The 24,464-nt window shown below is 39.4% G+C and overlaps 1 protein-coding gene across 4 annotated transcripts in view; it reads right to left on the minus strand.

The window, feature by feature from the left end:
• The window catches only part of fancc (FA complementation group C), a 32,439-nt gene that overhangs the window by 5,894 nt on the left and 2,081 nt on the right, over nucleotides 1-24,464 (minus strand). For all 4 annotated transcript variants that reach the window (XM_042219493.1, XM_042219491.1, XM_042219492.1 and 1 more), the window contains exons 2-12: nucleotides 24,040-24,270; nucleotides 18,338-18,425; nucleotides 18,108-18,202; nucleotides 10,714-10,821; nucleotides 10,557-10,615; nucleotides 9,801-9,965; nucleotides 9,364-9,517; nucleotides 6,081-6,136; nucleotides 5,875-5,974; nucleotides 4,389-4,464; nucleotides 1,130-1,229 (exon numbers count right to left, since the gene is read on the minus strand). In XM_042219493.1, the coding sequence (XP_042075427.1) occupies nucleotides 1,130-1,229; nucleotides 4,389-4,464; nucleotides 5,875-5,974; nucleotides 6,081-6,136; nucleotides 9,364-9,517; nucleotides 9,801-9,965; nucleotides 10,557-10,615; nucleotides 10,714-10,821; nucleotides 18,108-18,202; nucleotides 18,338-18,425; nucleotides 24,040-24,237 (1,199 nt within the window). In that variant the 5' untranslated portion in view covers nucleotides 24,238-24,270. The remainder of the gene's footprint in view (nucleotides 1-1,129; nucleotides 1,230-4,388; nucleotides 4,465-5,874; nucleotides 5,975-6,080; nucleotides 6,137-9,363; nucleotides 9,518-9,800; nucleotides 9,966-10,556; nucleotides 10,616-10,713; nucleotides 10,822-18,107; nucleotides 18,203-18,337; nucleotides 18,426-24,039; nucleotides 24,271-24,464) is intronic.

Here is a 24,464-nt window from a genome sequence, read left to right on the forward strand (position 1 = left end):
CCCCATTGACAGGATCAATGGAAGATCAAAGCGACTTAAATGCAGATGATGCAGATCTAAGTCATTGTCTGATCTATTGATGAGCATCATAAACAACACCTCAAACTACTACATTTGTACAAAACTAGAAAACCTTCATTCAGCCATCACGATTCGTGATGGGCTCTGTGTAATTAGCAACAAGGTCTGATGTCCTTTGATGTCCAAACCAATCAGCTGATGGTTATGATCTTGAAAGGTATCAATATTCTCTGTATTTTCTCATCATTCGTAGACAAGTTCATATTGTAGGCAAGCTGCTTCTCGTTAGATTAATGTTTTATAAAAAATGAGAACCGTAAATCTAAAAGTAAAAAGAGAAAGAAGAAATATTGGCAAAGAAATTGAGATTTGGGCAGACAAAGTGGTACAACAGAGCGAACAGAGCTTCACAGCTGCAACAGCAAGAATGACTTCAAGTCAGAAGAGCGATAAGGATCTCATTCTCAGATTTCCCTAATACCATCATTAGAGCTCTCCTCCTCATCTTCCCTCTCTCCACTTGGCTTCCAAATAGGAACAGCAGCAGCCCTCTGCAGGGCCTTGGCAGCTGCAACTTTGCTTGGAGCAACACAACACACTACTTTCCCACCGCTGGCTCCGAACAATGTTTTGGGAATTTTGCACTCAACTCCAGAATGAGGCGACAGTGGGGATAATGGGCCCTGTTAAAAACCGCAGCTGAAGGGCATCAAGTCATCCGTCTCCATCTCCACGACATCACCTAGTTGATGTTCTTTTAATCAGAAACCCCTATTCTCTTTTTTCATGAATCCCAGACTAAATAGTCTACTTTTCTCTGTTTCGTTATATCTTTTTTCTACTCTAGCCACTTCTTCTCCACTCATTTTCCCACTCACTTGTATTCTCCACAGTTCTCTCTTTCCTAAGCTAATAGCCTCTAATGAATGCTTGGAGAAGCTACGCACTCCTCCAGGACCTCTGTACTGTGAGGCAAGGGAAAAATATCTGACTAACCACCCCCTCAACAAGAGCTAATGGAAATAAGAACACCGCACAGGCATTCAGTAGGGTGGTGGAAGCAGGCACACATTAACACATTCTCTCCGCGAGCCATTCTCACTCTAACCTGGTGCTTCTGCCGTCTCCCTCCTCTTCCTCCTCTGTCAGTCTCTGTAATGAGCTGCTCAGCCAGTTCAGGTGATTTCTCCAAGCCCCCTGAGGCATCTCTGCAAGAACAGATTCAGATTTAATGACATAATGATGGCTTGTTGCACAAATAATCGCTTCTTACAATCCACTGATCCAAAGCTAACTATTAAGTCAATCTTGAACTAACCATTCAAGAATAATGAAAAATAAGTTTATTATTATTATTAGAAAAGTTATATTACTGAAATATGTGTGTGGTAAATGTAGCACTACAATAACCCAAGAATCAAAATGTGACTCCAACATTTAATTCCCCATAACACCGCAAACTGCTGCAACCAGCAATTATATTAATTATTGATTCATCTGCCAGCTATTTTCTACATTAACAGGAAAATTATTTGGTCTATTGAAAGTCAAAATACAGCAAAAATGGCACAGCAGTTTCACTGAATCCAAAAAGAGATCTTCATAGATAAATTTATTCCCTTAGTTTGAAATAGACTGATTAAGAGGACCAAAACCAATAAATATTTGTATACCTTTGACAGCCTCGTTTTAGATTTGTTAAATCTTTAAATCTTCTTATCATATTACCAGAAAAAAAGCACGTTCACATATATTAAAATAGATAATATAATTATATTTAGCTAAGATAATAGTTAAGCTTTTTATTAGTAAAATACATAAACAATCCTCCAAATATCTTGCACATTTACACTCACTGGACACTCTGTTAGGTACACCTTGCTAGTGTTGAGCTGAGAACTGCCTTCATTCTCTGTGTTACAGATACAGCAAGGTGCTGCAAACATCGCTCAGAAATTTTGGTCCATATTGACATGATCGCATCACACAATAGCTGCAGATTTTTCGCTTCAAATCACAGATGGTTCTCTCCCTTTCTACCACATCCCACAGGTGTCACGGTTCGGATGTGTGGTAGACAGGGAGTGGACCCAGATGCAAGACTCCAGAGACCAAAAGTAATCTCACAAAGGGAGCTTTATTGCTGAGCTCTTTACAGAAACACAAAGAATCACAGGCCTGAGGTAAGGAAAGGAGCAGGAAGGTAACTAATAAATCTAAAGTCATCAATAACTAAAGTAGAGACACAGATAATACAAGAGGTATCCAACACAAGGATCAGAAAACAAAACTACTGAAATTACAAAAGTAAAAACTCAAGCTCACAACTCATGGAAACTGACAAAAGGTGCTCTACTGAATTGAGATTTGGTGACTGTGGAAGAGTACAGTGCACTCACAGTCATGTTTAAAAACAAAACAAAACAACAGTTCACATTACCCTACATTACCCTGTTGGAAGCAGTCATCAGAAGATATCAAGACTCATTAGAGCAGGCAACATTTTTACAGACTTCTGTTATCTAATTTTGGTGAGCCTGTGTGAACTGTACCCTCAGTTTCCTTTTCTTAGCTGACAGGAATAGGAGCCAGTGTGGTCCTCTGTTGCTGTAGCTCATCTGCTTAAAGGTTTTGTGTGTTCACAGATACTTTGGTTGTAAGGAGTGGTTATTTCAGTTACTGTTACTTTCCTATCTGCTCAAAGCAGTCTGGCAATTATCCTCTGACTCCTGGCATCAACAGGCGTTTTCACCCAGAGAGTTGCTGCTCACTTGGTATTTTCTCTTTTTTGGACCAATCTCTGTAAACTCCGGAGATGGTTGTGTGGGAAAATCTCATTGGAACATTTTCTGAAATCCATATGACATCCAGAGTCCCTTAAATCAGCGGTCCCCAACCCCCGGACCAGTACCGGTCCGTGAGTCGTTTGGTACCGGGCCACGAGAGTTGAGGCTCGGGTGTGAAATTTATGGTTTTCAGGGTTTTTAATCGTTTTTTATTGTTATTTTTATCCTTAACTCTGTTTCCCTGAGTCTTTTCCCGTGTGTTATCAATAAATCTTCTTTTTTTTGGTACCGGTACTGGTTTTATTTTGTTGTATTTATCTGTGACACCTTAAAGGCCGGTCCATGAAAATATTGTCAGACATAAAACGGTCCATGGTGCAAAAAAGGTTGGGGACCGCTGCCCTAAATCACTTTTCTTCCCCATTCCGACGCTTGGTTTGAACTTCAACAGGTTGTTTTGACCATTTCTAACTGCATACCAATACCAAACAGCTGAACAGGTGTACCTGAAAAGTGGCCAATGAGTGTAATTTCAAAGCAGAAATGGCCCAACTGTGATTACTTTCTTGTGCTTTTCAGGATTAATTTTAACTGCTGTTAAAATAGTTTTTTCACATTGCATTGTAAAAAATAGATTTCCCACCGCAAACCAAATTTTTTCACAGAAACGCAGTCCAAATGACACCTGAGGTTGACAAACAAACTTGAATAAATATTTCAAATACTTGTCAGCGTGATCCAAGTTTTTTCCCAAGGCTGTGTTTTAACAATGCAATGCTAAAATGTAATCCGTGGCTTTTTCAGAGAGGGCACAAATCATAATAAATCCTCAAATCTTCTACTTTTCTCAGTACCATTTCTATTCAGTCCCTGGTGAAAAATTGCCCTTCACACACACACACAACTAACACACACACACACACACACACACACACACACACACACACACACACACACACACACACACACACACACACAGTAATAATTAACTCTGAGTTCTGGCTGGGCTCCAGCGTGTCCCTAAATGGCTCCATTCATGTAAATCATTCCTGCCTACAGGCCAGTCTGGGCACACACTGATAAGCTTACTGCTCCGTTTTGCTCCTGCACTCACCTACTGTGCATCTCTTTAATTGTAAAGATTCCCAAACACAAAAACTGTTAGCACAGTGATACACATCCAGCATAGATAATACTGATCCTTTTTGATAAGACAAATAAAAATGCTTTGTGTGTTTATGTATGATGACCCATATTTTCATTTGTTCATTTTTATAAAAAACTAAGAAAAACAGCTATCCCAATAACACAGGCACTGACACCTAAGCCTCAGTTTCTTTTCAAATCACCATTTTTCATGTCTGACATAAAAGGCTTCATAGTTATAAACTAACTACTATTGATTAGCAAGAACAAGACGCACAAAGGACCGTTCATTCTGCTGCAGGAAAACTGTTTACACAGTGATAAAGCATAACTAATCATGGTCTTCTTCACAGTGATGGGTTTTGTGCATAGTGTCAGAGTGAAACATCCAAAAGCAGACGATGACGCACACAACATGCGTGTCTGCACACTGACCTGATGGCATCGTCAAGAGGGGAACCAGCAGACTTGAAGGCGACTGTGGGAAGAAGGCTTTCACAGATATGCTTGTCTGAAACAACACAAAGCACATTTTTACCTCAGCTTCATCAATGTAAATCACACTTTCCTTCAACTCATGCATCAGTGTGCTCTGAAAGCCTGAAAAATGGCATTTTGAATGGGAGGCTGTGTAACAGTGATACAGTTGGTGCTAATGTGTAATGTAGCGTGTAATAGGTAGCGTTTTGTGCAGGGTGACTACAGCCATTAAAATCGAGGCCACTGTAAATGCACTATGGCACTGCCATCTAGTGGTTAATAGAGGTGAAAAGAAAGGAAACGCTCTACTCACAAAGCTGCATAGCAGATAATACATCATCCCTACATAGTAACACATCTGTTTTCTGCAATGGCTGACATGTAAGTGCCAGATTATTTCTTACAGTCCCACAAACTGTTTGGATGAATGCTCCCCAAACAGTGACAGAGAACATGTGTCAGCTGAGGGCTGAGAGTTTTAGCAAAAGTTGGAAAGTACACAGTGACACAGAAGTGTAAGAGCTCACAGTGGTTTCCACATTTATCTGTACAGAGTTATTACCTGCAAACTGATGATGTGAATTCATTGTCTATGATGCAGGGGTGTGAAATGTGCTGTGTTAGGTGTGAGCAGCAGGTTCCCAGCTGGAGTTCAAGTGATAATAAAGTGGAGGATTCATCAAGTAAGTGATTTTTCCTGCAGCTCTAGAGGTAATTGCTTGTCGACTGCTGTGTTTGTGTATAACCCTCAGGTTTAAAAGTACCCTTTCTTTAGTTTCCACGCTAGATAAGAATCACTGGAGAAAATCTGCTCGACACCTACAATCCTGTGAAAGAGAAAGTTTTCACAGGACTCCATACGGCCTGCTGAAAAACTGTGATTCAGTAGCTTGTAGAATCACCTTTAGCAGCAATAAGCTGAAGTGATCATTTTCTGTATGACTTTAACAGGCTCTCACATTGTCATGGAGAAATTTAGTTCTTTTTATGACAATGCTTTAACTGAGTGAAGTTTGTGGCAAATAATTTATGCAAAACTCTCTTAAGGTCCTGTCACAGTTTGACTGGACTTTGAGCAGCACCTGGACTCTCTTCTTTTCCCTTCCATTGCAGATTTTCCGCTGTGACTGAGATCCCTGTCCTGTTGCAAGCCCACACCTCTCCATCACCGTACTTGGTATGAGGTTTTGTGCTGATCTGCTGTGTTTTTGTTTTTTTTTGTGCATTATGGCCAAATATCTCGATGTTGGTCTCAAATGTCCAAAGGACATTGTTGCAGTGTTGCAAGTGTTGTGGTTTGTTCAGATGCAACTTTGCGAATCCAAGCCTTTGTCAAAATGTTTTCAGAAACTAGAGATGAATAGACTGAAATAATCTATTAGTCAAATGACTGTTTGCAGTGCTGCAAGAAACAAACATGTATGCATTTATTGTAGCTGACCTGAGGCTTCAGCAGTGCCAGTTCCCTCAGGAAACACTTGGTAAAGGTTTGGACCAGAGTCTTAACAGACTCATTTCCTTCAGCTTGCTTAAGGATGGACCTGCAAAGTACACGTTCAGTAACAGCATATCACTGTAATATTCAGTAAGCACCAGAAATATATACTGACTTTCTACACAAACATACATATTTCAGCCAGAACTCACCTAAAGATGTCATTTACAACCAAGAATATTGAGCAGTGCTGAGCACAAGCTTTAGGCTGAAACACAGAAACACACAAAAATTTAAATACTTCACAAATGCTAAAAAAATAAATAAATAAATAAAAAAATAAAAAACCCTACCAATCCAATCCATACAGAAATTACTGACAATAAATACCTGCTCCCATTAAACCACTTTGAATGTTTGTCCAGAATACTGACCAGAAGGTGTCACTGTTGAATCACCCAGAAACATTCTGCTTTTAAGCCTCAGTTATCCTTGTTCTCACTCTCTCCTCATTAAACACTCAGTTTACCACTCTGTCAGCCCTTCCTTCACGTACACACAAACACCCCCACACACAATTACTTTCTCATCTCCTCCTTAAATGCACTCATCATGTGTTTTGGATTTAACACATTCTTAAACGCCCCAGCACAAAAATTTAACAGCTGCACTGTTCATATTTTCTAGTCCCTAATTATCCTCCTCCAACCCAACACCCATCTTATATAAGGACAAGCACTTCACTATGGGGGAGAAATGGCTTTATTCCTGCAAAATAATGTGCTAGTGGAATGATACAGAAGGGATGCAGATAGGAGTAAGCCTTTTAACTTATTTAATTTACACACAGCCAATTTAGAGCTACCACTTGTGTCAGTATTTTAAAAAAATGTAGCTCACCGTTCACTGTTTGAATTAAAACACTAATAGGTTAGAACTTGATTATATAAATAGGGCGCTAAATTGCATTTCCACCAGTTTAGGCAGACTTTTAACCACACAAAGCGCCAAATTATGAGACCAATTACATTCACAGAAATAAACAGCACCGCCAAGTGTTTATGTGGTGTAATTACAACATCTTGTAACAAAGTGATTTTATTCTTAGTTTTATAACATGTGTATTTCTTTTCTCTCCTCTCAGTTCAGAAGACACCATTAACCAGCCTGTTTGAACGGGTATGGAATTCCATAGAGTTTATGTATAACAGTGTACATCTCCATATTATGTGGGTTGCATGCCAACATGCATGCATGCATGTGAACTGTCATGGTTTCCGCCTTAGTAAAAACAGATGGGACTTTTTTAGCGTCTTCCTCCATACCTTACCACTAACACTTCAAGGAGGGTCAATTACAGCACACAACAAACATTCTGTTTTTGGCAGTCAGACCCAGGAAGTGAGTGTTTATTGTTATTGGGCCTGCGCTTCTCACTGGATCACAGGGGGGTGGGACAAGCCGAAATGAGGAATGTAAGAGTAATTCCATGGTTCCCATTTTTGAATGTAGTCTAAACAAGTGAGCAAAAGAGTTGAGGAGAGACGCAATCCAGTGTGCTTTTATGTCTCACGTTATTTGTATCCCGACAGAATATTACACATTGTATACTCAACATGCACGAAACACGAATCTGAATGTATATATTTGTGTGTAAGGTGATGAAAATCAGAGATCGTACAGCTCTACCAAAAGTGGAGGCACACCTTGTAAAGTACAACCCCTTTAGCAAACAGACATTAACATATACATGAATAATCTGTCCAGGGGTTCCCAAACATACAAACATGCCATTGTAAATCCGGAGCAGAGAAATAAACAGGCAAAAATTACATCCCTTATATACAAAGTTAGTTCAACTGTTTATAAAACTTTCCATCAAAGCAGTCCCTGCAAACTAAAGAGGAAGAAGCAGGAATCTAACCCAGAAGTTAGCAGACACGCACATTTTTGTGCATGCAGTGTCAGTGCATGCAAACAAGCATGTCCCTATCTAAAACTGAGAACGTGTGCTTTGCTACCTTGTTATATACACAGCTCAAGTAGACCATCACTCTGTGAAAACAAGAGTGACACAACTGACAAACTTTATCCAAGTTAACTGGAGCAAGATGACAGGTCAAATTTTGTTTCCGTCTTGAGTTTCACTGACATTTATAACTTCCACTCGGAGTGCAATCAAAGGGCTAGGTAAATAGGATGCCATTCATAACGCGCACACAAGTATTTTATTGTTGTGTACAGATGTTTGGCACAAACAATGTGTAAAAAATGTCTGCTTTAGACACACATCCAGATTCGGGTTGGCACTGTTGTATCTAATTTCAGTGTTTTTCCACAGCTTTCTTGAATTGTCTTGTTTCAGTGACACACTTAATTATTATTGTTGTCCTTACATCTCACTGAGGCTTCACTAATTTGGCAAACAAGTTTTAAATGTGGGATAAAAAAAGCAGCCTCTGTTGCCCCTCCTCCCAAAAAAAAAGAACACCACTCACTGCTTTTACTTTGTGAGCACTTTGCAGCAACGAGGACGTCATTTTCATCAACCAGTCATAACAATTTATAAATCAAAATCACCTCTGACTGGACATGATCTTAAGTTATATGAACTTAGGAGTGGCCAAGAACTCGAGCGACAGAGAGCTCCGTACTTACCCGGCACAGTAAAGGCTGTGTAGCACAGGCCAAATGATGTGAGATGGGGTTAAGAGCTTGCCAAATTATGTGAGACCCATGCAGCGCAAAGCCAACTGGTGTTAGCCGGGCAAGAACAGTCCATAAAGAGTCACCAAAAAAAGCAAAGGAATGTTTCCCAGAATTATGCATATTATAATCAGCAAAATTTTGCAGCAAGGCCTATATTAGAAGCAGCTAAAACTGCAGCTTAACACATAAGGAGTGTGCAATGATTTCTCATGCGAGCCCCTGTAATTCAGGGCAGATGAGTCAAAGTTTGTGCATAACAAACTAATTTAACAGCAGCAGTATATCACCAATATATGAATAAATGAGGCCAATTCATGCAGCAGTAAAACTGCAGAAAATCTCACAGTACAACAGGACAACATTCTCTCCAACTCTGTCAACATAAAAGAACAATATCCTTAGATACTCGTATTTCATCATAAGTTCGGCTCTTCAGATACAGCACGTATACTTTTTAAAACTTTTTGGCACTTCTGTGACTGTCATGAACTACAATAGTATTGCCAAATTGTTGCTATAAAATGTAAATGATGGGGGAAAAAAGATGAGACTTGATCTATAGCCCAGCAGACTAGTCAACAATCGTGTCAGGTACGATTTAGATGTAACTGTTTCAAATGTATTTTAAATCAGCTCCTAATTTTCAAATGTTCAAAGTTTACAATATAACTGACTGTCTGGGTTTCAAACTCGGGCTTTGATAGAGAATCATGGGTATTTTTTGATGACGTTTTGTACACTGCAGAGTTAAGGTAGAAAATAACTAGAAAACAAACGTTTACCCACCAGCAGTGACTGTGCTACTTGTTGCTCTAGCTTCTGTGGTGTTAACCCTGTAGTTATAACAGACTGCAACAGACTGAGGACTGCTTCTTCCAGGCTGTAAAAGCTGTGATACCACAGAGATACCAAGGCCTGCTCCTCCAATGCCAAACCCTGCCTGGGAAAAGAAGAATAACTTACATCACTGGATGTATATTCCCAGCTGTGAATATTGTGTATATTGTAGATGCATGTATATCACAATCAGATAAAATTCCAGGTTACATTTGGGAAAATCCTTTCTACATCTCAACTATATGAGCCAAGAAATCGCCCTTTGTTTGCTTATGTAATGCTCCAATCTATAAAATACAACAATTAAAATGCTCAATATAGTACAGTAAATACAATGTGATAATGGTCATAAAATATTCAGCTTCAAACCCTTAATACTTTACTACCTTGAGTAAGCAGAGGTCAAAGCATTCAGAAAGTCTTCACTGAGAGCTTCTGTGACACAAGCCACCGGCCGCTGTAGCAATAGACTAATGAGAGAAGATGCCTCGGGACAAGTGACAATGGGGATGCATGCCTTTGATATATCCACAATCCTGTCACATGAACACCTACATGGAAGATAAGATAGATCTTTATTGTCACTGTTACCAGAACAATGAAACACAGTACTTTACCTCAAGTTAAACATAAACAACTCTGCTATTATCATAGAAAAGACAGAAATCCATCCAGGCTCAAGTTTTATTTTCAGTCCTCCTTTCCACACATCCTATTATTTAAAAATTCACAGTGTGTTGGATTCAAATGTGATTTTAAGTGCACACATAATTATACTAACCATTCTACAAGCTAATAATAACGACTTTGACAAAAGCTACTGTATCTATTAGTGTCCTCTAGAGTGGCAGCAGTCAGTCAAAGAGTTAGCTAATATGATGTTAAATGACTGATTACATCACCATCCCTGGATCTAAACTGTGAGGATTTGTTATTTTCTCTGCTGTATATAAATGCTAATAAATACTTTTATTAGCCTTTATTAAAGATAGTTTCAAGAAGGTTTTATATAAACTATGATGATTAATTTTTTCACCATTTTACAATATTTTCGTTAAGAAACAAAACAACCCACTGATGAAATATGAATGGCACTTATCCAGCTGGTCTACATATTTTATTTATTTATTTTTCACATTTACCTCTGACTGTTAAATAATGTGCAGCTTTGTCCAACGTTTTCCTGCAGCAGCGCCACCTTCTGAAAAGCCGGTCAAAGCACAGTTTACATATAAAGCATGTTAAATTCAATATCTTTGTATGTAATGAATGATACCAACGGAAACAAAGCAATAATACCTTTCTCAGGACTTTAAGGTGGTACTCTTTAGCTGGTACACCCGTACACTTCATTAACGCTTGTGCTGCAGTTTCATCTTCTTCTGTGGAAAGCTGACACAATACTTTCTGTGGAAGGCCAGAAAACACAATGTGAAGAAAAATATATGTACTGTATGCATACAGCCATGTGGAAAAGAAACACCCTTATGGCTTCTATAGGAATTAAGAACGCAAGTAGCAATCAGGTGCTGCTAATAAAAGTTTGGTTTGGTGGTCTGCACCATTCAAATGTGTGTTTACAGAATCTTCTCGGGAACGGACATCCTTGCCAACCCACTGCTCAATACTCTGGAAAGTTCCCAAAAAGTGTAAGAGCTTGAGCTCAGGCTCTACTAGCCTTAGTTAGAATGTAAATGTTAAAGCTTATGAAAGGACAATCACAAAAAGCCTGAACAAGCATGGCTGGTTTAGAACTGTTACCAGAAGAAAGCCTTACGCCTCTAAAAAGATGGCACCATTTAGGTTTGCAAAATTTCATCTGAACAAACCACAAGCCATCTGGAACAATGTCCTTTGTATATGAGACAAAAAATAAAGATGTTAACAAAAAACATCACATTTCAGCCTAAATCTGTTATATTAACTGTGAAATACAGTGATGGACAGGTGGTGATCTGGGCTTGTTTTGCAGCCACAGAACCTGGGCACCTTGCATCATGATCGGAAGGTCGGGGGTTCGATTCCCCTGAACAGCTACCCTGAGATACCCCTGAGCAAGGTACCGTCCCTACACACTGCTCCCCGGGCGCCCAATGGCTGCCCACTGCTTCACTGAGTGAATGGGTTAAATGCAGAGAGGGATTTTCCCCACGGGGACCAATAAAGTACACTTTCTTCTACTTTCTTCTTCATCAAGTCAACCATGAATTCCCCCTGTATACCAAAGTATTCAAGAATCACAGGCAGTCTGTACAACAGCTAAAGCTTGGCCCAAACTGGGTAATGGAACAAGATGGAACAAGATGATGAGACAAAACACTTGAAACAAATGGACAACAGAATGACTGAAAAAGAAAAGAATCAAGGTTTTGCAGTGGCCCAGTCAAAGCCCAGACCTCAATCCAATTGAAATGCAATGGTGGGATCTTATGAGAGCCGTGCATACACAAATGCCCACAAACCTCAATGAATTAAAGAAATGCTGTAAAGAAGAGTGGGTCAAAATTCTTCCACAATGATGTGAGAGACTGATAAAGTCCCAGAGAAATGATTACTTCAAGATTTTGCTGGTAAAGCTTGTTCTGCAAGCTCATGAATCAAAGGGTGTACTTAGTTTTTCACAGGACTGCAGAGTCCAGTGATTTTTTTTTCTTTTGACTGTACGTGCATCACAATATAACAAGACTTTGATACAATTTTCCAAACCCTAAGATCCATAACATCAAAGCTAATTAGTTACTGGAATATAGGATGACTCTACTGGCATCACATCATTTGAAACACATGAGTGAAGAAAAGGTATTCCAGTAAGTGAGACTGTATGGACAGCATATGAGCAACTTCAGAGATGAACATTCCTTCTTACAGAGGGCCTTGGTGTTTTACGAGAATTTTTTAAAAGGGGCCTCATCATACACTGATAAACTAGACTAATAAACTCAGCTGATTCTGGTCTTCAAAAAAATGCTGGTCGTAATCAAGGAACAACAGGAGGGAACACAATGCTCATAGTGTAAGGCACAATGCTACATGAGTAACTCTCAAACCGCTTTCAATAAAACAGCAAAACTGCCAAGATGTACGATTTCTCAAAATATTTAATAAATATGCCACAGCAGAAGAAGCGTTGAGACATATTGCCTTGTTTTTACTTTCAGTGTTGACATTTAAAAACCAAAAGTGATGCCACACAGCATTCAGTGGTCTCGTGAATGATACGCTGAATTTTTGACAAAAATATTCTTCAGAATTCCTTCAGAAGTGCTTGAAAACCCAAAGATCCATAACATGAAATTAGAGATTGATTTAAACTTTAGAAATCCCCTCAACTCAACCACAGATTTGACATACTGTTGCAAGCCGGAAAGTGAGATCCAACAGAAACAGCCAAAGCCTCACATCTTCACTAGACATAGAGCTGCAGTAAAAACAGAGAAACATCTATACCACAAAGAACCAATCCCCTAAAACTACAAACAGTGTGCGCTTAACAATAGATAAGGAGAAAAGGAGACTTTGGAGCACAATTTATAAAGAAAAGAACTCAAGTGAAGCAGAAAAACAGAAACCAATGTAGGGATGCTGCAGCGTTGTTGGTGAGGATGTGTGGTTTCTTTGGCAAAGCCCTACAACACGCTAAGATGCTTACCCTCCACATAGTCGCAAAAAACAACCCAATAACTACCATCTGAGAGCCCTCAAACTCTGCACATTGAGTGCATAAAAAAAACCGATCAATCTTATCCCACCCTTGGTAAGGAGGCACAGTGAGGCTGGGGAATGAGAGGGAAGGGAGGCTGGTTAGAAGAAATATCAGAGGGACACTGGAATGCACTGCGATGGCTGCAGTTTAAAAGTCATAAGCAACTAAGTTGGCTTTGGGGACATTGACTGCCATTGCTGCCATAGAAATTATCCCTCCATAAATCTAAAATTAAAACAGAGGATGTAGAAAAATGCACAACGCAAAGGCTTGGGTTGTTTTTGATGGGTGTCTGTTAACAATTACTAAGCCATGACTGAATTCTCCCAAAACCAAAGAAAGACTGAAGTATAACCTCAGATGGTCAAAACAGCAAAGACAAAAAAAGAAGGCGAAATGAAGGATAAGAGTGCAAAAAAGGCTCATTATAGAAAATAATAAAGAGAGAAGCAACTGCCCTCAAACCTGGCACAAAGACAGCTACAGGAAAGAAGCAAGAGCAATTTAAGTTTTCCACCAAAATGGCCAAATGTGTCACTTTTGACCCCATAAACCTTGTGTATATGGACATTTTAAGACATTGATTTTTGAAAGAAAATCATTTGTGTCATGTAGCCAACTCGAAAATAAAAGTTTTACAAGAAACACCCCTTTTAAATTCAGCAACTTTTATGATATAGTTTTAGCTTTTTGATTCTTTTCAATGCACTGCTTCTTTTTTAGACTGAGCTTCCCTTTTGTTGACACATTGGTCATGATTTATGCTATAATAGGAAAAGAAAAACAAAATCGTTAGCAAGTAGACAAAATAACATTAATTATATTGCTTTATTCTAAATTTTAACTTTTGACTTTAAGGGAAAAGTATGACAAAGTGCTTTTGGTAATTAATTGTAATTATAAATCCACCCACCCTTCCGCTTCATCCCAAATGTGCTTTATTGGACTGAGTTTGGGAGAATTTCTAAACAAAAATTGAGACTCATCAGACCAGGCAATGTTTTTCCAATCTTCTGCTGTTCAGTTTTGATAAGCCAGTGTGAACTGCAGCCTGTGTTTCCTTCTCTGAGCTAAAAGGAGTGGCACCCGGTGCGGTCTTCTGCTGCTGTAGCTAATCTGCTTCAAGGTTTGATGTGCTGTGCGTTTAGAGATGCTCTTCTGCCCACATTGGTTATAAGAAATGTTGAGTGGTGAGTTGCTGTTGCCTTCCTACTGGATTGAACCAGTCTCGTTATTTTCCTCTGACATCAACAAGATACTTGTCCCTAGTTTTTTTTTTTTAAATAAACATTTTCTCTAAACCCTACAGATGGTTGTGCAGGGAAGTCCCAGATGATTAGCAGTGTCTGAAATAGTCAAACCAGCCCATCCGACTTCAAGAGCCCCATTTCCATTAGTAACTCCTCGGATTGACTCACCATGGATCGCCAAGGTTTCCAGGGTTTTCCATTAGGTTACCTGCTCGGCTGTTGTTCCAAGCGATGCGAGCAGGCACTAAAATGTGACGTTGTCACACTGCATGCCACCGATTGCCATGCTATGCAGCACTGCTATGACAGCGACAACGTACATTAGGTGGTACTCGATTATAATAGAAAATTGGTCAAACCAAGTAGGTACTAATGGAAAAGAGGCTTTAAATCAACCTTTCTTCCCTTTTCTGACACTGAGTTTGAACTTCAGCAGGTGGTCTACATGCCTAAAACAATCGAGTTGATATGTGATTAACTGATGAGATAGTTCTGTTAGTAAGTAGCTGAATGGGTGTACCTAATAAAGTGTCAGGTGCATATTCATTTTACATGCCCAGTATTCTTGCAAACCCTACTCATAGTTATTTCTATTAATTCTATAATTATTAATTCTGACATGAGAATGCATGTGTCTGTTGGTGGCCATTTAAAAGTCACAGTCTTTAACGCTTAGATATGTTGTTTGTGTATCAAGTAGAAAACAAACAAGCGATGAAACGATGAAAAACTCTTCCTCATAAATAAAAGGAAGAAATGGAAAAGAGAATCTCAGTCAATCGGGCAATGACACCCAAAAAGAATCAGATAAAGGAAAGTCAAACGGAGACAAAGCTACTTTCATCTTCAAATAAAAACACATAAAAGGAGCCAGTGTTAGCCAATAATAAGAAATATGTTTTAAAAGTGAAGTAGCCACTGTGGCTCCAGGGCCAAGCTGTGGTTCACTCTGTTTGAGTCACTAAAGATAGACATCAAAGATTAAGATATCAAACGGTTCATCTTCTGTCCCTCTAATATTATACTCTCATGCTCTGCTTATCTGTCATCTCCTCAAAGCTCATGCCATGGCAGTGCAGCACTGTGTGGTCTCTCTGCAAGTACAGGATGTCGAGAAACAGACCAATTGAGTTAATGACTATCTGACATAGCCTACAGCTATAACAGGAATTCTTCAAACCCAGTCAGAACACTCAGATGTGGGGAAAAGAGGCAGACAGGGAGGGGTGAGGCAAAGACACATGGGAGAAAAGGCTGAGTACTCTTAAGTACTATCATTTTTTTAATAATAAAAATAGAAATATATGGCTACTAACATTACACACAGTAGCAGGCAGGCAAAACACACATATTAGTGCAAATACTCAAATGTGCATGCACAAACATGCACAAAAAATAATTAAATTTTTAAAAAAAAAATTAGGTGCCACTTAGCATCAGAAACTCAGCTAAATTACAGAGGCAGCAAGAAAACAATGTTGGGGAGCAAGATCAGACAGGGCTAACAGAAAACAGGCTGCTTTCTGCATTCCAGGACAGTCAGCCCAACACAACACAGACACGGGGAGAGACACGGAGACAGACCATCTCTGGCCTAAAACCATACATCTGCCCTGTTCTCCCAGATGGGCCGAGTTGCGGTGAAAAGGTTTTTTTGTTCTTCCCGTTATTCCTGTCTTTTGCGGTAAATGGAAGCTCCTTTTGAGGACAAGAGAAGGACAATGAGGAGCAGCTACAGAGGTGGTTATGTTATTGTACTTTCAAGTGCTACACAGTACACAATACATGTGAACCATTTTTCTAGAAATGACCTCAGTGAACCCAGCACTGGCTGTCAATGCAGCTACTACCAAACCATCATGAACAAGCATTACATTACTTTGAAAATACAATGGAAAAACTGGAAAAACTAACCAAGTTGTCTCTAGATTAATTTATGGTTTTATTTACAGTATGGGAAAAAATCTGTAGCCACCCCTAATTTATATTACTTTACTAGGAAAAGCCTCCACCATGTTTTACAGATGGCTGTAAACCACTGAACCTCTCTCCTGACCTCCTTCGTACATAATGACAATGATTTCAACTACCTTAAGAATGGCTTCTTGACAGCCAGCCATCCACTAACACTCTTCAGTTGGGGTCCTTTGTGTCAGGTCTTTGCTAGCTGAGTTTTTTCACCTTTCTTAAAAACATGACTTTTTAGATACTGTTCATCTGCTACAGAAAGTTTTTTAGGCCTGCCACTTTCTGTTTATGAATAAATAAATAGGTTTTTCTAGCTGTTCGTGTAGACGGCACCAGTTCATTCTTTAAGTTACAACTGTTGTAACTGTAACTGAGCAGTTATATCTTCACCATTTTTATTAACCCCTTATCTAAACTGGCTCAAAGTCATGAGGGAGCTGGGGCCTACTCCAGCTGTCATCAGGCTAGAGGTGAGCTACACCCAGGACAGGTCATCTCTCCTATCTAATCATAAACGAGTCTTATTGTTATTTGAGAAAGTAATATTAATCTTCATATCTTAGTATAGTTCACGTACACCTATGTACACAACCACAATGCACACATGCACTCTGCTTCTCCTCTTGCAGGTCAAAGACCCTCTGGCAAAATTTAAAGTTTACTTCCAAGACACTGTACAATTAAAAGGATGTTTTATTAGATGAGAAATTAATCCAAGTAATACTAACACACAGATAATCTGGCAAAAATGTGAATGTTCCACATTGTTTATCATAAGCCATCTGTGTGAACCCTCTCAAAGTTGAACACCACAGAATCTTTTCTTCCCTCTGTTCCCGTTCCCTCCTTTGTATGTGCGCCCTGAGAACACACAGTTAACAGGATCCGCTAACTATAATATGAAGGCTGATCCTCCTCTGGTGACAAGAGGCAGTAAAACAGTCCATTTTGATTTGCTTTCAAAATATGTTTTACAGTTTGGGGCACAAAAGCTTAGGCAAACAGAGATCCAATCTACGACATTCATCATCCATGTCCAATTGGAGAGGAAAGAGAGAGCTGGCCATCAAACTCCTATTAAAAGTATATTAGACTGAAAATCTCTTCAGCAGCCCGAAGGCAGTCAAGAGAGATTCTTTTATGAGTATTTGCTAAAAGAATGATCTGTAACAGCCAAATAATCTGTATGTCAACTCGGTCCAGAACGAATTAGAACATGAATAGCAAACACACCAGGTTTTAATATGATGGCAATAGGAAGGAAAATGCCTAAATGTTATAAAGGCATAAAAACAACTAGTACAATATCAGAATTTTATAGTTCCCTTCGCCTCTATTTTTTCCAGGATTCCTTTTTTGTGATAGATATCTACTCACAGTAGAGCTATAACACATATAGTACATGCCACAAGTTTCTATATTAAGTCAACTTGTGAAGTGAACTTGAGAATTTTGGCTTCAGACACGAATTACATCTTCACTGCATATTCAAGTGGAACCATCTTTTTTCCCCTTTGTGTAATATATTTTGTGTCTTTTTCTGACATTCTCACAATAAAATATATCAGGTCACCAGGTCTTAGTGAATATGCTGCAATTATCACTGATAATCACTAAACTTATATGACATAAACAGTCACAGATATACTGAAAAAAAGCACTGAGCCATATACAAAACTGTGACCATCTTCAAAATATATCAAAAGTCAGACCAACTTTTATTAGTAACCTGAATGAGCCACTGATAAAGATTTAAAATGCTAAGTGGGTACCCGTATCCACTGGTTGGCTTTTTTCTCCACAGCATTGCTTGGACGCTCTGAGTACAGTCCCCAAAGACACCCAAGCAGCAGCCCTCTGCTTGTATCTGCAAAAAAATACACCACCACATAACGCATTATACACCATGCAAGAATGATTACCATCATTATTACTTTTATCTGTTTTGGGGATGTGAAACCCACTAGCGATTGAGTGCAAGTTGTCCAGAAGCTCCACTCACCACACACGGTGATATAAGGATTCCAGCACAGCCGACCCAAAAGCTGGCCTAAGAAGGGCAGCCTCTTCATGGTTTCTGTTGTTGAGCTCTTAGAGGCAGAAGGAGGGAGAGAGAAAAAAGACTTTATACTGTACGTGTTTTTCATTTTCAATACTCTCTTACTTCTGGGAAGGTACATGCAGAAATATGTTTCTAATAGGATGGAAATATGACACAAATGGAAGAAGGACAACAAAGGAAATATCTTTTCATTGTTTCACTGTATTACAGATGTTTGCACCTCGTCACCTGTTTCATTTATCCTTTTAACCTAGCAACACTTTGTCATAACATTAAACATTAGAAGAATCTTATAATCACAATCCTTCCTAATTAGAACTGAGCTGAGTAACAGACACATCAACAGCTGTACAGTATACTGCTCACGCATCACCTTGTTTCCTTTGTTATGGTCATGTCACAACTCCTTCCATAGACTCAACAGTGATAGATACAGAAAACAGAACACATTGCAAAACAGGGCTCTGGTCAAGGGTGCGATACCTGTAAGGGTTTAAGTACTCATGTGTGTGCTTGTTTATCCAGCTCAGAATAACAGACCATGTGATATAGTTCACCTCACAGCCAATTAAAACATCCAGAGATGTTTGGAGCAACAGCAGATGCTGCTTTTGAACTGGAATGACTTTTACACTTGACTTCTTATAACTTTAATTTCTATCCATTTTCATTTAATGGAATATCAAAAAAACACTGCCGATACCCTCATATGAACAATAATAAAGCAGAGCTTGTCCCAGTACTTATCTTTTAAGGCCAGAACTAGTTTTACAACTTCTACAAATGGCTCTTTAACAATATCCAGACCTAACTTATAGTTTAGCAAAATATAAATATATCTGTCACAAATTTAATTCATTCTAGTTTTACCTTTGCTAGCAAAAGGCAGAATTTTCATTCAAACTGGAGACTGAGGCTTTGAGCTTAGATTTGGAAAAGAAAATACATATAAATAAACAGGTGTACGCTTCTTTTGTTGTTTTAACTTATTATTTTATGGGTTTGCTACATCAACATGATTGCCCGCACTGCGACATGCAGAAAACAGATCAAAGAGATGACGCATGACTTAAATTTACAAGCATGTCTGCACATGTGAGCAGGAATCATGTTTACGTGCATGTGCAAAATTTCTTATTATTCAGCCCATATTAACAGACTATATCATACATTTAACCTCTGGGCTAATTTAACTCTACAGCAAGTCTTTACAGCAGAAAAATCCCACACAGTGATTCTGACATATGCCAGATGTAATTGAAGCAGCGTGCTGTTGCCTAATCAAAGACAATTGCTCTTACTTCACTCCCATGTAGGGCTGAAATAATTTGTTTATTGGAGAAGCTGAATGACAAATAATTAATCTGGAAAACAGATCAACAGGCAGTTAGAGATGTTTACTAGGGTTCTGTTCAAACCTAAAACTCTGAGTAAAAATGTGTGTGGAAATGCAATAGACAATCAAACAGAAGTACAGATGGTGGTAGACACAAGGTGCACTCGAGAAATTCTACTTTCTGTTTTTTGCATGACTTTAGTTTCCAGCTTTTACAGGAAAAAAGAAAATTGGAACAAAGTGATTATTGTTCCAATTGTCCAATTAACAATTACCCGCTTTTTTGTTTTGTCTTGTGATATAAATCTGGCCCAAGTTCACTTTGCGGTAGGTTGTTGCATGTGAGGTCTACATCACTTTTTCCTCTGGTGAATTATTTTTAGAGTTCAAAGAAATCCGCTGTTGAAAATCTGTTTATTCTAAAGTCATTGACTAACCTTGTAGAGCAAAGTCTCCTATTGAACATGCCTGGGACATGCCGGGTCAATGTGTGCATCAGATACAGCCACAACTAGGGTTATGCCATATCACATTGTCCGCAATAAATGGTAACTGGCCTGTACTTGTAAAGCGCTTTACTTAGTCCCTAAGGACCCCAAAGAGCTTTACACTACATTCAGTCATGTGAATGTGTACAAATGTTTACATGACTAAAAAAGTGTGATATTACGATATCAAGAATGCAATTCAATTGTATTTATAGCACCAAATCAAAACAACGGCCGCCTCACGGGGGCAGCCATATGCCGCGACCAGTTGGGGTGAGGGGAGGAAGACAGGACAAGAGACATGCTGTGGATTATTAAGAAGAAGAAGAAGGTTTACGTTTCTTAGTGTACAAAACAACATGAAAAAACCAGCCATGTCTGAAAGTGAGAGCCGAGTGCAGCCTCCAATGAATTAAGTTAATAGGGAGCTACTTTGAAATCTTCCAACAAACAGCAATGCTTTGTGAGGAGGGGGGAAAAGCAGCTGGTGATATACGACCCAAAAGAAAACAAATAGGAACAAAAAACTATCTTGGTATTTTAAGAAAAAAAAATCTGCACATTTAAAAAACACACCACCCTGTTTTGTTTTTGTTTGTTTTTTTTTATCAACAGCACATAAGAGCAGTTACTAATACTGCTGCATATTATTTTACAGTGAACAGTAAGCAGTAAAAAAAGAGAAAATGAACGTTTCTTTCGAAGCCATTATGCATCAATAGTGCTCTTTCCACCAGAATCAATCAGAAAACAAATGCAGAAGTTTCAAAGCAGGTGGGGGGAGGAAAAAAATGAGGCAGCATCAGGCTGATGCGTTTAAAAGGATCACCAGACTGTCAAGGAGACCGAGTTGACTCATTCAAGGGGATGAGATCAACATTAATGGGAAGCATGATGATAATAGGCCAATCAGAGTTTCTATAAAACCCCAACTATGCCTAACAAAACCAGCAACGCCATGTGAAACTCAGCCTCTCACACACACTTAGCCTTACCATCAGCTCAACAACCCATGGCAAATGTTGTCTGTGGGCATATGCATGAGCCTTTGCATGCTGCTGGTGCAACTAAAAAGGAATGCACATTTACAATAGAAACAGCACCATACTTTGTGACTGCACTGACTGAATTCCCACAAGAATAAGCCATCGCGAACAAAGTAATTATCTAAGACTACCAAAGCAAGAATCAGCATCAAAGCCTTGTCAACCATGTCCCTAATTGTGAAGTGGGTTTGCATCCATGTGTCTTGTTTTGATTAGGGACAGACATCTCAGACAGAAGTGACTGATTATGTACAAGCGAAGCAGCCAATGGGACAAGTTTATAGAGAAGTGAGGTAACACTTTTGTCCCTGACATCATTGATCCACAGTCGCAATAGCCTTGACAATAAATACCAAAGTTGCTATGTTGATCACATAAATATACACTCACCAGGCACTTTATTAAGTTCACCTTGCTAGAACCAGATTGAACCTGTTTATGCATTCAGAACTCCATTATGAGACTCAGCAAGGTGTTTCAGAGATTGAACATGGTAGCATACAACTATTAACGCAGATTTTTTGGCTACACATTCATAATGAAAGTCTCCTGTTTCCAAAAGTGCTCCATTAAATTGAGATCCTGTAACTGTAGAGACTATTTGCAATAAACTCATCATCATGTTCAAGAAACCAGGTTGAGGTGATTTGAGCTTTTTAAAATCAGGCTGGAAAGCACCCTTCAAAGGATGGGTACATTGTGGCCATAAAGGGATGGACAGGGTCAGCAACGATATATAACATATATAAAATAACAATGCCAAGAAAATATCCACCACACATCGGTTGCTAGGTTTGGACTTCAGCACGTCTCTTTGACCATGCCTACATTCCTAAATGCACTGAGTGGCTGCTATATCATAGATATGATACCTATTATTTTATATTGTGATAAATTACATACTTGTGTTTACAAGTACACCCAACAACATCCTCCCTTCATGTTACTTTAGTGGTCCAGGATTTTCTGATCAACTCCTTTGAGGAGTGATGTAATAATGCATCTGTAGTGTAGCAGGCATGTTTAAAAGAGGACTTGTACAACAGATAGCAGTGTAAAGTAAAGTAGTGTAAAGTGTGTAAAGTGTGCATGTTAGTCCCCGTAGGGAAATAGTTCCTCTGCATTTAACCCATTCACCCAGTGAAGCAGTGGGCAGCCACCAATGCAGCACCCGGGGAGCAGTGTGTAGGGACGGTACCTTGCTCAGGGGTACCTCAGGGTAGCCGTTCAGTGGAGTCGAACCACCGACCTTCCGATCATGGGGCCACCACTCTACCTACTGAGCTACCCCTGCCCTGGTGCACATATTTAAACACTTGACATTTGAGGTGAATATGATCGCTTATTTTCTTGTTCAGGGATAAAATAAAACAATGAATATACTGTATGAAGCTAGAACCAAAATTCGGCTTGGCATAAAGATTAGAAATAGGGGAATGCAGCTAGCTGAGCACCCTCCAAAATTCACCCAAATCCCAGCTCAGCAGCTGATTAATCTCATTCATCCTTTCTAAAATGTAGGAGCAAAATAGCAACATCACAGTGATGGATACAGTCACACTAGCTGTTAAGGTAATTAACCCGTCTTCTGGCTGCAGCTCCAGATGGATAGAGATGACAGCAGCAGTGGTCTTCTCATCCAAGATCTCGATAAGTGAAAACGCATACCTCCTAAAATGCAACTATTCCATTATGCAAGGCAACATCCTCCACTGTTCTAATCAAGTGTAAACCTGGAAATTAACAATAACTTGGAGTATTTTTCATCTCAGACCATAAGCCACAAGAAAGTTGTTAAGTCATCAAGGGATGTAAAATGCTGCCAAGAAGCAGGCTATCCTCAGCTGGTCTTTTATGAGCCAACTGCCAGTAAAACGGATTTCAAGCCAATTAAGCTATACCATTCTCTCTCTTTGAATCCGTGCCATCATTCTACACACACTGACACCTCGGCATGACATATACCCAGAATAATGTTAACGGAAAAGAAGAAAGACAGAGAAAAATATCTATAAAAATATGGGGCTAACCCCAAAACCAACAGGGAAGAAGAAAGACAGGCAGACATGGGACTGTTTCTGACTATTATCAAAGTGTTGCGGTAAAACATATGGAGTACATAGCATCACAAATTAGATCCTGAAAGGACACTATGACTCATGAGAGGACTCCTTTTGCAAGAAAAGCGGGTCACAAGAACCCGTGAGAGGAGAAAAAGCTGGAACGAGGCAAAATGACCATATAGAAACACCGAAATCTCACAGCGGCCATCCTGTCCCCTTCCCAAATTTGCTGAACCTGATACTGGGATACATTAGGTTAGCACTGGAGGTCCCAGTGCGGCTATTACCTGACTAACTCAACATCGCAGTGCTGCCAGCCAGACATACACAGCCTGTCCACAGCACAGAGCAGCTTCTGTTAGCGGGCTCCTAACGATGGACTCATGTTCATGCCCTGGCTCTAAAAGGGAGTGAACTCGCATACGGGGCGTGATTTTTAAACTAACTTAGCGCTTCGTTATTCAGATGGCTGCTTGGCTGTTCAACCTAGCTGATTAATTGTTCTGTTCTATTTCATCAGATAAGGCATTTGGAGCCCATTAAGCACACCTCTTAAAATATACAGAGCATTTAATCAGACTGAACAAGCATCTAAGAAGTCTGGTGTAGGAACAAGACCATCCACATTTGTCAGAAACATACACCTCAGGCTTATACCTGCAGCTTGACAAAGTTCACATGGGCCCCACTGTACACTTTTTGTGCTTACCATGCTGTTCACTTGTGTAAGAAGCTGGTGGAGGAAATCCCTAAGTCTGCTCATATGTAGGCAGGTGTCTTTCTGCGTGTCCGGACTGTCAGCCTGGCCCCATGCCACTGCTTTGTCCAGCCAGAACTGCATCTCCTGGTCATTCAGCAATGGCTCTTCAGTTTGCAGGGGCTGGCTCAGTGGCTGCTGCTCAGACATTTGGCTGCTGGTCAATGAAAATTTACTGAGGAGCTAAGAGTGGAAAGATAAACAAAAAAAAAAAAAAAGGTAAAATCCAAATATTACACAGAGAGTATCTTATAATTTGTTCTTTATCATTTTTATTGGTACTTTCATTTATATACTATTTTTACATTTATGATCTTGACTTTGTGCAATGATTTAAAGTATATTAGCAGAATCTCTAAATGTTTTAAAGAAATTCT

The sequence above is a fragment of the Haplochromis burtoni genome, unplaced genomic scaffold (genome assembly GCF_018398535.1).
Source record: "Haplochromis burtoni strain Fernald_Lab_line unplaced genomic scaffold, NCSU_Asbu1 Contig_34, whole genome shotgun sequence".
Classification (NCBI taxonomy): domain Eukaryota; kingdom Metazoa; phylum Chordata; class Actinopteri; order Cichliformes; family Cichlidae; genus Haplochromis; species Haplochromis burtoni.